The 16,966-nt window shown below is 42.5% G+C and overlaps 1 protein-coding gene across 2 annotated transcripts in view; it reads left to right on the top strand.

The window, feature by feature from the left end:
• LOC120054662 (dual specificity protein phosphatase CDC14AB-like) overlaps positions 1-13,241 on the top strand; it is a 47,172-nt gene extending 33,931 nt beyond the window's left edge. The window contains exons 12-16 of one of the 2 annotated variants that reach the window (XM_039002189.1): positions 16-119; positions 1,170-1,217; positions 4,278-4,412; positions 5,356-5,758; positions 10,557-13,241. In XM_039002189.1, coding sequence (XP_038858117.1) covers positions 16-119; positions 1,170-1,217; positions 4,278-4,412; positions 5,356-5,758; positions 10,557-10,586 — 720 coding nt within the window. In that variant the 3' untranslated portion in view covers positions 10,587-13,241. The remainder of the gene's footprint in view (positions 1-15; positions 120-1,169; positions 1,218-4,277; positions 4,413-5,355; positions 5,759-10,556) is intronic. The other variant, XM_039002190.1, reaches the window with a different exon arrangement.
• The last annotated feature ends 3,725 nt before the right edge of the window (positions 13,242-16,966 follow it).

Raw genomic sequence — 16,966 nt, 5'->3', positions numbered from 1 at the left:
GCGTTCTCTCCACAGAACGACTACATTGGAGAGAACGGGCTCTGCATGACCCAAGGAGATAAACTGCGTGCCTTAAAGGGCCGGCGCCAGCCCAGGTTGGCCACAACGGGAGCCCTAAGGTAAGAATTGCCATGGATACCTCAAACTTCCCCTTTAAGATCCTCCCATCTTATTAGTTGGCACCTTTTTGAGATCTCCGGTGAGGAATTCAGCCTTTCCTCCCTTAGCAGTATAGTGTTCCACGTTTTGATGAACTCCGTCCTCTGCACTATGGAAAGTAATGCATATTTAAGGTTATAACCCACAGGTAAAAATTCTGGGAGGCATGAAAACCACCCCGCTGGCGGACAGTTGTAAACTGTGGAATGATTTGAATTTATCTGTCTAGCGCCGTCTTCTAGCTCAGTGGTTCCCAACTGAGGAACTCAGGTGTGCCGTGAAACTTTTCCTTATCATGATGATTTCTTACTCTATACCACAGCCTCTTGCTATAGAAAGAAACAGAACATGGCTTTGTGTCTGTGGTCGCACCTTTTTATAATGAAGAAAACTGATAGTCTCTAGCATAAACTGTTAAAAACGAAATACTTATTTTACCTGACCTAAAACAAAATAAATTCTGGCGCAGATTTCAGGACACTCTTGAAGAGGTACACACATTAACCATTATGAGTAAGGAACTATGAAAACGATGAAAATAAAATTAACCCTATTTAATCTATAGAAAAACTAAATTAATGAATTGGGACATTTTAGGTGTACTGCAGAATTTTATATAGTGTCATGGTGGGCCACGGTTCAAAAAAGATGTGGGATCACTGTTCTAGCAAGTAAGACAGTCTGTGGCTCTGTGATCTGATTCGGGGCTCAGGTTTCCATGGTTATCTAGCTGAAATAACACAGGCACTGCCAGGCAGGGCAGGATTTTCAGGATAATGGCTCTGTTTCACGCTGGGGTTTCTGTTGAAAAATACTCGATTTGGTTTTCCTCTAGAAAGTCATTTTTAAGCTTTCGTTTTAGTCATGTAGCCTACTGGATGCTCTCTTCCAAAATGACTTAGTAATCACTACTTTCCCCCTTCCCTGTGCTCTAAGTAAATATACATGTGCAAACATGCTGCCTTTGGACATGTGAACCCTCCATCTTTGTCTCCCTCTTTCTTTCTCAGGCTTGAAGACATGAAAATGCACACCAGGTCACCGTCCCAACCTTTGAGGTACCATTACAATAGTGTTGACTTTGCTGTTTGTCTGTTTGCCCAGTTTTCACTCACACAGAGTGAACTGCTGTCACAAAACACACAATTCACACATTCTCATCAATATAAGTGGCATTAACATCTGTCTCTCTCTCTCTCTCGAGTCATTCAATTCAGTGCAAAGTAAAGCACAACTCAACTCAAGCTGGAACTAGGCTACATCCAGCACAGTGCTGGATGGACAGAGAGGTAGTCCTTGATGATCTTTTTGGCCTTCCTGTGACTTTGGGTGCTGTAGGTGTCCTGGAGGGCAGGTAGTTTGCCCCTAGTGATGCGTTGTGTGGACCGCACCACCTTCTGGAGAGCCCTGCGGTTGTGGGCGGTGCAGTTGCCGTACCAGTGATACAGCCAGACAGGATGCTCTCAATTGTGCATCTGTAAAAGTTTTTCAGGGTTTTAGTTGACAAGTCATATTTCTTTAGCCTTCTGAGGTTGAAGAGGCGCTGTTGCGCCTTCACCACACTGTCTGTGTGGGTGGATCATTTCAGTTTGTCAGTGATGTGTACGCCGAGTAACTTTTTAAGATGGTGCTGACAGAGGGGGCTGACTCGCTTCTGGTTCTTAGGAAACTTTGCAGTATTTTGTTTTTTTTCTGTATTATTTCTTACGTTGTTAGCCAAGAAAATGTTGTGTTATTACATACAGCTGGTAAGAACTATTGGATATCAGAGCGGCGGTAACTCACCAGCACGACCAGGAATACGACTTTCCTGAAGCGGAACCTTTGTTCACACCACCCTGGGCAATTGAACTGATTACAGAGGCCGACCCAGAACAACGCCGGCGGAAAAGGGGTACTCGGAGCGGTCTTCTGGCACGACTTAGTTGTGCACACCACCCACCGCTTCCGAAGTATATTACTCGCTAATGTTCAGTCCCTGGATAACAAAGTTGACAAGATCAGGGCAAGAGTTTCTTTCCAGAGACATCAGGGGTTGTAACATACTCTGTTTCATGGAAACATGGCTCTCTCGGGATATACTGTTGGAGTCGGTCCAGCCATCTGGATTCTCAGTTCATTGCGCCGACAGGAATAAACATCTCTCCGGGAAGAAGGTCGGGGGTGTGCGTTTCACGATTAACGACTCATGGTGTAATTGTGATAACATACAGGAACTCAAGTTCTTTTGTTCACCCGACCTTGAATACCTCATAATCAAATGCTGACCGTATTACCGTCCAAGAGAATTTACTTTGATTATAGTCACGGCCGTGTACACCTCCCCTCATGCCGATACCATGATGGCCCTCAAGGAACTTCACTGGACTTTATGCAAACTGGAAATCATATAGCCTGACGCTGCATTTATTGTAGCTGTGGATTTTAACAAAGCAAATTTGAGGAAAAGGCTGGCTAAATTCTATCAGCATATCGACTGTAGTACTCGCGCTGCTAAAACACTCGACCACTGTTACTCCAACTTCCGGGATGCATACAAGGCCCTCCCCCGCCCTACTTTTGGCAAATCTGACCACAACCCCATTTTGCTACTCCCTTCCTATAGGCAGAAACTCAAACAGGAAGTACCCGTGCTAAGAACTATTCAACGCTGGTTTGACCAAACGGAATACACGCTTCAAGATTGTTTTGACTGGGATATGTTCCGGGTAGCTTCTGAGAATAATATTGACGAATTCACTGAAACGGTAACTGAGTTTATCAGGAAGTGTATAGGAGATGTTGTACCCACTGGGATTATTAAAACCTACCCTAACCAGATCATCAAGGACAACACCCACCCGAGCCACTGCCTGTTCACCCTGCTATCATCCAGCAGGCGAGGTCGGTAAAGGTGCTTCAAAGCTGGGACCGAGAGACTGAAAAATAGCTTCTATCTCAAGGCCATCAGACTGTTAAATAGCCATCACTAGCACAGAGAGTCTGCTGTCTATATACACGGACTTCATTGGCCACTTTAATAAATGGAACACTAGTCACTTTAATAATATCACTTTAATAATGTTTACATATCTTGCGTTACTCATCTCCTATGTATATGCTGTATTTTACACTACTCTACTGTATCTTAGTCTATGCCGCTCTGACATTGCTCGTCCATATATTTATATATTCTTAATTCCATTCCTTACTTAGATTTGTGTGTTGGGTATTTGTTGTGCAATTTTTAGATATTACTTGTTAGATATTGCTGCACTGTCAACCAGAAGCACAAACATGTCACTACACCCGCAATAACATCTGCTAAGCACGTGTATGTGACCGATTTTGATTTAGAGGAGGAGAGGCGGCTTGGAGTGTGAAAAGAGGGGATGGAAATTGAACTCCCTCTTTTGTGCTAGAGTACGGCCCTTAATAAGTGTTCCTCAAAGAGGAGCGAGCGAAGAGTGCCCTTAAACAGCTCTCTCCTCCCACTACTTTAGCCATCTTCCTTTCACCTACTCAAAGGTGTGTGTTTCCGTGTGTGTGTCACTGAAAGGCAGAGGCTACTCAGGCTAGCACATCTCCTGTAATTGTTGTACTCTCCTGAAATAAGAGTCCTTCAGTACAGACTGATAGTTCACGAATGACCACGAGCAGCAAAGACGGACTGCTTTTATGAAGGAGCTGGGAGTGATGCCTCGTACCAGAACCAGCTTTTTTCTGTCTACTATTATCTCATTCATTGCCACTCCCTTCACACTTCAGTTATATTATACTAATATCAAAGATTCAACTATGGTGCTGTTAAAGCTCCTTACCTAATAAATAGTCCTTTAGATACCGTTCTGTAACGTCTGGTGTTACTGGATACATCTTTCACTGGGTGTCGTCATTGAAGTCTTGCCCATACGTTGTTTGTTTCTAACAATGAGATTTGTACTGTAGGTCCTTAATGTCCTTAAGGGGTGTACACTATCCAATTTGTGTGCCCGACAAGATGATGGTTTCTATGTGTGTAGTAGAAGAAACTATTGTGTATGTTGGCAAAAGTTGTTACTGCTGTTAACAGCTGTTACGTTTGTTACTCCACCTCACAATATGTACGTCCAAATCATCTTTCTTTCTCTCTCACACAGCAGGATGAACCTCGGAGTGGGCACTCAGGGCACCATCTCCCCTCTCAAGTCCTCCAAAGTCCCATCATCCTCTACTTCGGCCAGCGCCAAGAGAATCGGCAGCAGCTCCTCCTCCTCGGCGTCCAACCTCAAGAGGTGAGCCTGCACCCTCCCCTCTACGCACCCCTCCCCGGAAACTTCTTACCCTTTACTCCTCTTTTTAAAAATCTAAACACTTCTTTCTTTCTTCCCTTTTCATCCTGCGTAGCCTCCCATCCCTCCATTTATCCACTTACCCTTTTTCAAGCCTCCTGTAGATTGGTTTATTCTATAACCTTTCTCTCTTCCCTCTCTTTCTTGCTCTTTCCTGTCCTGTCGTATCTTTCTTGGCTGTCTCAGTCCCCTGGTTGTGTTTCTGCCTGTCTGTGACTACCCAATGCCCTGAGAACCAGTTGAAGGATACACAAGGCAGAACTGTGTGTGTGTGGGGCTCACTAGACTGATTCACATAGAGGGTTGATGTGCTGCAGGCAGTGCGCTTTCCCAACAGACCGAATCTAAATCCCCCGCATTTTGCTGTGCAAGAGACAGGCACAGATACACACAACTGAGAAAATATGCATCATCAACCTCTCCCCCTTGAGCAGTACCGGATCTACTTTGCTCTGTGGAGGATTTGTGAATGTTTCTTTTTCTATTCTACTGCGTGATATAACTGTGAATGTGTAGGTAGGTAGCCATGGCAATGAGAACTCCAGATCCCCCCCGGTGAATCTGGCAAAATGCCTGCAGTGCCCCACTAACATGGGGTAGTCAGTCTCCTGTATCAGACTGCACATTGACAATATAGATTGTCTATGTCTGACTCAATCCCCTATTCCACTGTTAGCTGATTGTATAAACCGGTTGTGTGTTAATCAGTCTCCTATCAGAGCCAATGTACCCAAAGGCAGCTGCCCTCTCCTTAGCCTGTGAAAGCAAAGGCAGTGGCTATCCCCTTGTCATTGTGTTTGTTTGGGGTGTGTCCCTGTGTATTTACATGTTCCCACTCCTGCTACCTTTCCCTCCATATATTTGTCCACCCCCCCACACATCTCAGCTCCTCCATCAACTCCAGGCTAGCCAGCTCCCTAGGCAACCTGTATGCAGCCAACGGCGGTGAGGACAATAAGAAGCCGCCTTTCGCTCCCACTTCATCACCACCCTCCTCTCCCCCCTCGTCCATTGTCACCATCACTCCATCGGGCCGGACGGCTCCTGGTCCCCGCTACGTGGCTAACGGCACGCGTGGCACCATTTACCATCACCACGAGGCCAACAACAATCAGTATAATTCCTCCCCCGCCGGGATCTTCAGCCACGGTGGCCTCGCGGGGGCCCCACACAACGCTGCAGGCAGGTTGGGGCCCGGGCCTGAGGAGTATGGCCCCTACAGATCCCAAAAAGGGGGCTACTCCGGCCTGAGCGGATCCTCTGGCCGCTACCTCAGTCGCTCAATCCCCGTAAGTGTGTGTGCTCACCACCTGAAAAAACAAAACTCCAACAGTAGCATCTTTTTGGTATTTCCACTGTGACCCTTTTTTGACCTCTTGTGTTTCCCCTATGCACTTCTCCGTCAAACACAAGTTTCCTTCCTTTTTGTGTGGATGTTGTCTTATGATCATAGCCAGTCGTCCTCTTCCTGCTGCTGCTGTAGCTTCTCCACTGTCTGTGTGTCTAACTCTCTGGCGGCTCCACTGAACTCTATTCCTTGTCTGTTGGCTTCATGGTGCTGAATAAGGACCTACAATGGCCTAGTTCCACTCTAAATGCCTACTTCATACATACCAACTACGGCTATTAGGCCATTTCACACCAGCCATGAACAATGAAGTTTCTCTTGCATTGTGTATTGGTGGGGAGACATTTTGCTAATTCACTCTGTTCTTTCCTAACCTGTTAAATGGATACTTGGTGATTTTGGCAATGAGGCCCTTTATCTACTTCCCCAGAACTTGTGGATAAAAATGGTATGTCTCTGCCCACAGTTGATGGAAGTTGCTAAATAACGCTAGTGCAATTGCTAACTAGCTTTAGCACAAGCTAGTTTGCATTGGCTTGCAAAACAACCTCTAACTTCCTTCATACTGGACACAGACATAAGAATGGTGTACATGAGTTCATCAGACTCTGGTGAAGTAGATACCACATCGCAAACTATCCCTTTATCTTATTCACCTCTATTGAGTGGATCCTAGCATCACATACCAATTAAAAATAATAAAGCTCTGCAACAGAAAAAACACTAAACTGGAAATGCGCTTTAACTACTAACCAGGTTGATTCTGTGTAAACAAAGGGCCTTTGTGCACTGGCCTCATTGGCTGTGGCAACAGTCATGTGATTCCTCCTGGTTGGGTGATTGGCTGGTTCCTCCTGGTTGGGTGATTGGCTGGATGTCAATGTAGTTGGGTGATTGGCTGGATGTCATTGAGGTTCCTTCAGGTTTCTGGCTTTAACATAAGGAAATGTAATAACTGAGACATCAAACAACACTTTTTAAACATGACACTAACTTCTAACACGTGCTGCTGTTCGGTAGACGCAAGGGGAGTGCAATTACGCTGTGGATCTGTGTGACCGCAAGCTTAGTGTGGCCAAATGTTTTTTTCTCTCAACAGCCCACATGTGTCCCCCCTCGAAAGCGTTCCACAGGGATGCTGGCCCATGTTGACTCCAATGCTTCCCGCAGTTGTCAAGTTGGCTGGATGTCCTTTGGGTGGTGGACCATTCTTGATACACACGGGAAACTGTTGAGTGTGAAAAACACAGCAGCGTTGCAGTTCTTGACACAAGCCGGTGTGCCTGGCAGCTGCTACCATACCCCATTCAAAGGCACTTAAATCTTCCTTCTTGCCCATTCACCCTCTGAATGGCACACACGATCCATGTCTCAATTGGTTAAGGGCTTGTGAGTAAGCATTTCACAGTATGGTCTACAGCTGTTGTATTCGGCACATGTGACAAATAAAATTTGATTTGTCTCCAGGCTTAAAAATCCTTCTTTAACCAGTCTCCTCCCCTTCATCTACGCTGATTGAAGTGGATTTTAATGGTTGACATCAATAAGGGATAATAGCTTTCACCTGGTCAGTCTGTCATGGAAAGAGACGGTGTTCCTAATGTTTTGTACACCGTGCAAATTCTAAACTATGTTGTTATCCACTTGTAGAAGCTATTATTGGAGTAAAGGGCATTCATCCATCCCTCAGAAGATAGCATCTCCCTCGGTTTTGTCTTAGCCCAACCCAGAGGGAAATCCTAACCTCCCTTCCAAAAAGCAGTTGTTAGTTGTGGCCCAGTGCCAGACTCAGTCATATTGTAGAGCTCACTCATTTCCTGAGAGGTGAGCCCAGTAATCCTCCTCCTTCCTTTACCATGAACTCATGGTGGCCTTTCATAGGCCCTGACCACGAGGGCCTGACATCTGAGGCTAGTTCCCGGAACTTCCCACACTTGCGCCAGCAACGCCAGTGCCAGAATTCTCACCCACTGCTTCTCAGCCAACCTAGATTGTTGCACCGTTGTCATTCATTTAACATTTTAGGATTGACTGGCTCAACCTGCTAATCTTGCACAGATATCAAGTTAATTCATGTTCAATCCCCATCACCTTGCCTATACCTACTAAATAAGTAAAGGATAGATGAATTAATGAATAACATCTTCCAATATACTCCCCTCACCCTTCCTAGGTGATGGAAACACACATACCACACTAGCAGCCACAACCACCAGCCCACAAACGGTGTGAAAAGAAGGTAACAAGTGATGTGACAGACAGTGCTTATGACAGTGGTGGAAAAAGTGCCAAATTTGTCATGCTTGAGTCAAAGTGAAGATGCCTTAATAGAAAATGACTCAAATAAAACTGAGTCACCCAGTAAAATACTACTTGAGTAAAAGTCAGTATTTGGGTTTTAAATATACTTAAGTACAGTGTATTCAGACCTCTTGACTTTTTTTCCCAAATGGTACTTTACAGCGTTATTTTAAAATGTATTACTTTTTTTTTTTAAATCATCAATCTACACACAATACCCCATAATGACAAAGCGAAAACAGTTTTTGTTTTCATTTTTGCAAATGTATTAAAAATAAAAAACATACCTTATGTAAATAATTATTCAGACCCTTTGCTAAGAGACTTGAAATTGAGCTTGTACATTTTATTGCCATTGATCATCCTTGAGATGTTTCTACACCTTGATTGGAGTCCACCTGTGGTAAATTCAATTAATTGGACATGATTTGGACAGCTGTCTATATAAGGTCCCACAGTTGACAGTGCATGTCAGAGCAGAAACCAAGCCATGAGGTCAAAGGAATTGTACGTAGAGCTCTGAGACAGGATTGTGTCGAGGCACAGATCTGGGGAAGGGTACCAAAAAATGTCTGCAGCATTGAAGGTCCCCAAGAACACAGTGGCCTCCATCATTCTTAAATGGAAGAAGTTTGGAACCACCAAGACTCTTCCTAGAGCTGGCCGCCCGGTCAAACTGAGCAATCGGGGGAGAAGGGCCTTGGTCAGAGAGGTGACCGAGAACCCAATGGTCACTCTAACAGAATTCCAGAGTTCCTCTGTGGAGATGGGAGAACCTTGCAGAAGGACAACCATCTCTGCAGCACTACACCGATCAGGCCTTAATGGTAGAGTGGGCAGACGGACGCCACTCCTCAGTAAAAGGCACATGACAGCTCGCTTGGAGTTTGTCGAAAACAACCTAAAGGACTCTGACCATGAGAAACAAGATTCTGCTGTGGGGATGTTTTTCAGCGGTAGTGACTGGTAGACAAGTCAGGATTGAGGGAAAGCTGAACGGAGAAAAGTACAGAGAGATCCTTGATGAAGACCTGCTCCAGAGAACTCAGGACCTCTGACTGGGGTAAAGGGTCACCTTCCAGCAGGACAATGATCCTAAGCACACAGCCAAGACAACGCAGGAGTGGCTTCGGGACAAGTCTCTGAATGTCCTTGAGTGGCCCAGCCAAGGCTTGGACTTGAGCCCGATCGAACATCTCTGGAGGGAGCTGAAAATAGCTGTGCAGCGATGCTACCCATCCAACCTGACAGAGCTTGAGAGGATTTGCATAGAAGGATGGGAGATACTCTCCAAATACAGGTGTGCCAAGCTTGTAGCGTCATACCCAAGAAGACTCGAGGCTGTAGTCACTGCCAAAGGTGCTTCAACAAAGTACTTAGTAAAGTGTCTGAACACTTATGTAAATGTGGTATTTCAGTTTCTTTATTTACATTTTCAAAATGTATTAACCTGTTTTTGCTTTGTCATTATAGGGTTGTAATGTAACAAAAATGTCAAGGGGTCTGAATACTTTCCGAATGCACTATATCCGAAGGAAAATATACTTGAGTATCAAAAGTAATGTAAATTATTTTAATGTTTTTTTTTTTTTTTTATGTACAGAGAGACAGGGTCACACTCCAACACTCAGACATCATCATTTACAAAGAAGCATGTATGTTTAGTGAGTCCACCAGATCAGAGGCAGTAGGGATGACCAGGGATGTTCTCTTGATAAGTGTGTGAATTGGACCATTTTCCTGTCCTGTTAAGCATTCAAAATGTAACCAATACTTTTGGGTGTCAGGGAAAATGTATGTAAAAACTACACTATTTTCTTTAGGAATGAAGTGAAGTAAGAGTTCTCAAAAATATAAATGAGTAAAGTACAGATACCCCAAAAATGACTTAAGAAGTATTTTTACATCGCTGCAGAAGGGGTGGTTGAGAATGGAGAATATTGTATTAATGTCTCCTTGTTTTGCCTGTCAGTGGAGTTGTTTCTTTATCAGAATTCATATACCCTATCAGAATCCCATGTCCTTCTCTCCCTTCTTGCACAATTCATCTCACCCCCATCTGTTTGCCAGTCCTGCTAATTCCTGCTCTCTACCTTGCAGCTTCCTACTCTTGCCCACACCCTGTCTGTCTTGTCCACCATAAATATATTAATTAGTCCAGGAAAATGCATTTGGCATTTAAATTATTGTCTATTTTAATGGCTTTTCTATACCTTTGTAACCAACCGTTCAAGTGTAACCTGTTAGGAATAGAATATTTCACGCAGGCTTGTTAGATAAGAACCTTCACCCTTCATGTTTTTTTTGTCGTCAACACTTGAACAATTAGATGCAGCGATTTGCTTTTCTATTTGCATCAGAGCCGGAGTCTGTGCTATAATCCATTGTGATTCACTGTCATATTTTGTCTCTCTGTCTCCCCTCTCCGTCTCTTGCAGTCCCTTCAATCTGAATATGTTCAATACTAAAGCGGTGGTTCTGCGTTGACCAAGACCGGACAGACACCTTGACACTGAACCTCTGACCTGGATGGGATGGAGTCTCCCACCCCCTTTTTTTCTCTCTCAATATCTCCCCCACTCTCTCCCACATACTGAAAGGAAAATGAATAAACCTTGGCATCTGAATGGGTGTGGTCTTTGAAGACAGGCACATCGACAGCCACAAACTCCCAAGGGCTCATGGAACTTTGAGTTTTGGGCTTCTTCTGTCAGCCTCAGGCGGCCTCGATCCACCCTAACTGCAGTCACTGTTTGGATAATGCTTACAAAGGGCGATTTGTTTACCCAGCTTTTTTTTCTTTTTTTTTCTGGTGAGCTATGATTAGGCTTGGCCAGGCTGTGACTGTGAGTGCTCTTTCTTTAAAGCTGAGATCTGGCCATATAGACTTTCCTGCATCACATATCTCTGTTTTATTTTATATGTTTATGTGCTAATACTGTGTACACATGACTTCTACTGGGGGGGGGGAATTATTATAATTTTTTTAGATGAGAAAAGATTTTATACATGAAATATGACAATTTTGTTGCCTGGATAAAGAAATGTTTATTTAGAAGTGGTTTGGGTTATGACAATTCTATTTTTGTCTCTGAGTGTAACTACTTCACTAACAATATATCTAGATCAAAATATGTGAGATTAAAGGAGAGGCGGCGTACGGTATTTTGCGAGCCGTGTTCCTTATCAACAAAGTATTTACAGGACCAGGCTCAGGGTAAAGTGCTCTACTATTTACGATTGTGTTTTGTGCGTGCGCGAGGGTGTACGTCCGCGTGTAGTAGCATGTACGTACCCATAGACTATGAGAATATGCACGTATGTGAGCGAGTGTTTTGCACGTGTGCATGAAAGAGATTGAGTGGTGACCGTGTGTGTAGGGGGTTGTCTAGAGATCATGTGTGCAGTCCTCTGGTGATGGGCTCTAGAGAAGAGATGTGAATGGAAGATAATTACATATAGGGAAGAAATGAATGCTGTCTCTTCACTATTCTAAAAGTAATTTTTTGTTTGTTTTTGATTAAGTCAATTCAATCGACTGGGGGGTTTTGGTACCCCCTTTTCAATTGGAACGAATTAATAATGTTCTCCTCGGTCGCAAGCCTACAGGAGATTTGCATATCAATGGGACAACTATAGGATAAATACTAAAGTCATACCTGCAACCAGCGTTGTGTAGGCCTTGTGACTGTATGTTTAGCATGACGAACCAAACGGCTGATTCCAACCGTGGTCATTACTAGAGGACATTTACATTTACATTTAAGTCATTTAGCAGACGCTCTTATCCAGAGCGACTTACAAATTGGAAAGTTCATACATATTCATCCTGGTCCCCCCGTGGGGAATGAACCCACAACCCTGGCGTTGCAAGCGCCATGCTCTACCAACTGAGCCACACGGGACTGACACCACCCACAACACAAGTCTCAGTCCCTACAGTATACTGTTCATGCCAGGCAGCTCAGAAACCCTCTCCACAGACACAGGATCCCACTGCAATCATGCTCTTTTAATGGGAACATTTTTGATTTTAATGAGCAGATTTTCAGTGTTATTCAACCCACATTGACTCGCTGTAGTTTACGAAACTTGATTTCGTGGCAGCCTATTTTAAACACACACACACACACACCCTACTGTAGAACCAATTATGTTAGTTGTTTTATAATTAAGGCGCAGTGGAAGTTCAACGCTATTACTGAAATATTTCCATGTTGTGTTTGTGTTGAATGTAAAAACAAGTCAGAAACTGTTTTTCCTGGCTTGTGTCTATTATAATTAGTCCAGCTTGTAGATGGAGAGAACTTTTCAGCTTTGCAGGTAGAGGTTCCTTAAAAAAAAAATGAAAAGCACAACTGTCCCCCAAAAAATGCTCTCTTTAGAATGTCATGCTGGATGTCATTGGGTGCACAATGCAGCGGTCATTATCAAAGCTGGTTTTCTACCAATGAGTATGGCCTACTATGGCCCAACTAAGTACATTTTCTGTTGGACCTTGTAACAATGGATCCATATATTTGGATGCTTCTTATTTTTTTATTTTATGTAGTTGAATATTGAAGTTGATTTGGGGAAGAAGAAAAAAATGGGTACAGAAGCGTCTGTTTATCACTGATTTTATTATTTTTGTTATTATTCTAGACCTCTGTACATTCCTGGCAGTGAAATTATTTTGTTTCAAAATGGGAGAATCTTAATGCAGGTATTCTACCTCCATGAAATGTAAAATTTTAATAGCAGAAAAGTTCTTACCTGCATATATTTTTTCAAGCAGTATGTAAAGAAAATGTTATAACTGTAGATCAGTATTTTTCATACAGTAAGCATACTAAAATGCAAATGTGTCTACTGTATGTACACAGAGCAAAAATATAAACGCAACATTTTAAAAGATTTTACTGAGTTAATTTAAGGAAATCAGTCAATTGAAATAATTGCATTAGGCCCTAATCTATGGATTTCACGTGACTGGGAATACAGATATGCATCTGTTGGCCACAGATACTGTACTTTAAAAAAATAGGTAGTGCCGTGGACCAGAAAAACAAGTCAGTATCTGGTGTGACCACCATTTGCCTCATGCAGCACGACACATCTCCTTCGCATGGAGTTGATCAGGCTGTTGATTGTGGCCTGTGGAATGTTGTTCCACTCCTCTTCAATGGCTTGGCTGTGCGAAGTTGCTGGATATTGGCAGGAACTGGAACACGCTGTCGTACATGTCGATCCGGAGCATCCCAAACATGCTCAATGGGTGACATGTCTGGTGAGTATGCAGGCCATGGAAGAACTGGGACATTTTCAGCTTCCGGGAATTGTGTACAGATCCTTGCGACATGGGGCCGTGCATTATCATGCTGAAATATAAGGTGATGGCGGCGAATGAATGGCATAACAATGGGCCTCAGTATCTCGTCACAGTATGTCTGGTCATTCAAATTGCCATCGATAAAATGTAATTGTGTTCGTTGTCCATAGCTTATGCCTGCCCATACCATAACCGCACCGCCATCATGTGGCACTCTGCTCAAAATGTTGACATCAGCAAACCGCTCACCCACACAATTCCATACACGCTGTCTGCCATCTACCCGGTACAGTTGAAACTGCGATTCAACCATGAAGAGCACACTTCTGCAGCGTGCCAGTGGCTATCGAAGGTCACCATTTGCCAACTGAAGTCGGTTACGACGCTGTTCTGCAGTCGGGTCAAGACCCTGGTGAGGACGACAAGCACGCAGATGAGCTTCACTGAGACAGTTTGTGCCAAAATTCTTAGGTTGTGCAAACCCACAGTTTCATCAGACGATCCCGCAGGTGAAGAAGCCGTATGTGGAGGTCCTGGGATGGCATGGTTACACATAGTCTGCGGTTGTGAGGCCGGTTGGATATACGGCCATATTCTCTAAAATGAGGTTGGAGGACATTCCTGCAGTCAACATGCCAATTGGCATGTGTTATGTGACACAACTGCATATTTAAAGTGTCCACAGCACAAGGTGCACCTGTGTAATGACCATGCTGTTTCACCAGCTTCTTGATATGCCCCACCTGTCAGGTGGATGGATTATCTTGGCAAAGCAGAATTGCTCACTAAGAGGGATGTAAACAAATGTGTGCATAAAACTTCAGCAAAATACGTTTTTGTGTGTATAGCACATTTCTGGAATCTTTTTGTTTCAGCTCATGAAAATGGGACCAATACTTAACATATTGCGTTGTATATTTTTTGTTTTGTGTATATATCTTACATTTACAGTTAATGCAGGTTTCTAAAGGAAGTAACAAAATAAAAACACATTTTAAAGATTATTGCCTCTGTAAATGATTTATTCTACTTGCTCTTTTTTTCTCTTCAGAACTTGCCATCTTGACCGATAGGAATACATTTGTATTTTAAGGAAGGAAGGAACACTAGCTCTGACTGATTCTGGTTGTCTTGGTTTCACAGCTGTATAGCCTTTCAGCTGTCAAACTGTTGAATAATTTGTTTGAAAACGCTAACCGAACATAGCATCTTTTTTTTAAATAGCGCACTTATTTCAAATGACTACCTAGGCACATCAACTCAGAGCCTTCTATTGCAATAAAGGGCTCTGCATCATCTTTTCTTAGGCAGGGGAGTTCACCTGAATTTCTTATCTTGAAAGGGATTGGAAACAGCCAGAGACAATTGTTATCTTCGATGACCAAATACAAAAGTGTAAAATATTACACGAAGAAACTAACTTTTTGGAAGCATTGTGTCTAGTCTAACTATATTTGCCATATGTGTACATATGGTGATTTTAATTTGATTACTAAATAAATCAAGAGTCCGTTTCTTATGGTTCATGAAGACAAATTTCAAGATAAGGAAGCATTGCATTTTTTTAGGTGAACGTTCCCTTTATACATCAGTGACAGAGTTTAAAAAGAAATCGTTTTTATTGTTTCTGCCTGTCCTTTTACCAATTGGTACTCCTGTGTGTGTCTGTGAGCACAGTCTATAAAGGGACAAGTCAGTAATGAATTCTGCATGTGTTTGAATTGCTAATGACATTTAGTTTTTCACAGCTTCATAGCTTGGTGCCAAACAGCCCTGTTTTGATTACATAACAAAAAAAACGGTGAAATTGACTTTTCTTGTTCTTTCATGTTTTCTCTCTACTTTTCTCCCTTAATAAAGTGGTTGTTTTGTTTATTGTTTTTGTAGAGAACTATAGTGAGAGTTTAGATAATTTCCTGGGTGTGATTTGGACAGTTTCTTTGTCTCATTACAGCATGTTTAGAAATTCTTCCTGTGTACGTGAAACTGCCTTGTAAATGAATCAAATCAAATTGTATTCGTCACAAACACCGAATACAGCAGGTGTAGACCTTACAGTGAAATGCTTACTTACAAGCCCTTAACTAACAATGCAGTTAAGGGAGAAAAAAAGTGATAAAGTATTTACTAAAATAAACTGAAGTAACATTTATTATATATTTTTTTTTATAGAAAAATAATGATGTTGCAACAATAAAATAACACTAGCGAGGCTATATACAGGTGGTGCCTGTACACATAATAGGACTGTTTTTTTTTTTAGAGAGAACATAATTTGCTCTAAATCAGCCATTGGAGATTGTGTAAGGTGTAACCTATAATGTACACTACAGTATGATTTATTTGTGTAAGGTTTTGTGTAAAGTCCTGTGTGAGCTACTGTATGGTTCGAAACCCTTTGTAGAGTCATTTCAAACGGATCCAAATGCATGGGGCTCTTTCCATTTCAGTTTGTTCCAATCCAGGCCATGTTGATTCTCTTTCATATAAATGTCTTGTAGCTATTGAAATGCTGCAGTCATGGTGGATAATAAGAGGAATGCCATTGACTGGTATGGGTTTTGGCTTTGTATACACCCTTCAATGATCTATCAAAACGGTGGTGTTCACATTTCTTGCCTGTTATAGGCTGCGTTTCAATCTGGCAAATGGTGCATTTCAAATTTTTCTCTTTCATAAATGCATTAGATTTGCACAGCAGTTAGTCCAGTATGGAGGGAGAGTTAGGTATTCGGGTCTGTCTGATTTTTGTGCACTGGATGAATTCTCAACCAGGTTTGCCATCAACTGAACAGGTTATGCCCATTTCTAAATCAAGTGTTAACTCCCCTCAGCCTCCTTCCAGGACATCCTGCTGTATCAAATCAAACACTCTTCAAAACGCTTTTTGGAAATGGCCAATCTGCAATTGATTGAATACCAGCCTTGGTGTTGGTGGAAAGACATTTTACTAATATTGTAGGCCTATAATAAAAAGGGATTACAGAAAACTGTCAATCTCCGTATTATTATATTTAAGAATATATTATTTTTCAACAAATGGATGTTTTGGCTAGATATTCAAAAGGCTTCTCTGACTCCCATCACATTAAATGTCAGGCAGCCAGCCATTCTCTTCAGATGCATTGGTTCTGTGACTCTTAACTCCTATATAATCACATATTATGGATTTTCCTTATTCAAGTTTAGTAGGATAGCCTATGCTATATTCCTTTAGTGTATGATATAGGCCTATTTGAATTTCCATCATAATTATTGGAAATAACACATGGAAATCATTCAATATTTATTAACATGCCACATGCAGTAGGCTAGATATTTGGGGTAGGTGTTATCATGAACCTGCTCTCTGCTCCAGTCTTCTCATACGTCTTTGTTGATCTAGTGTCTGCAGCATCACCACAGGCGCTCAATGCAACTGACTGCTGCCTCAATATGGAAACTAATTTCCACTGAGGGAGAACAGACTAACATCAACAATATTGCAAAATGACTCCTTACTCTTTTTTCGTATGAAAAACATTTGATTCTTCCAAC

Source organism: Salvelinus namaycush, chromosome 10 (assembly GCF_016432855.1).
Source record: "Salvelinus namaycush isolate Seneca chromosome 10, SaNama_1.0, whole genome shotgun sequence".
Classification (NCBI taxonomy): Eukaryota; Metazoa; Chordata; class Actinopteri; order Salmoniformes; family Salmonidae; genus Salvelinus; species Salvelinus namaycush.
The sequence above is the reverse complement of the archived record's forward strand: the minus strand, read 5'-3'. Positions and strand labels throughout refer to the sequence as shown.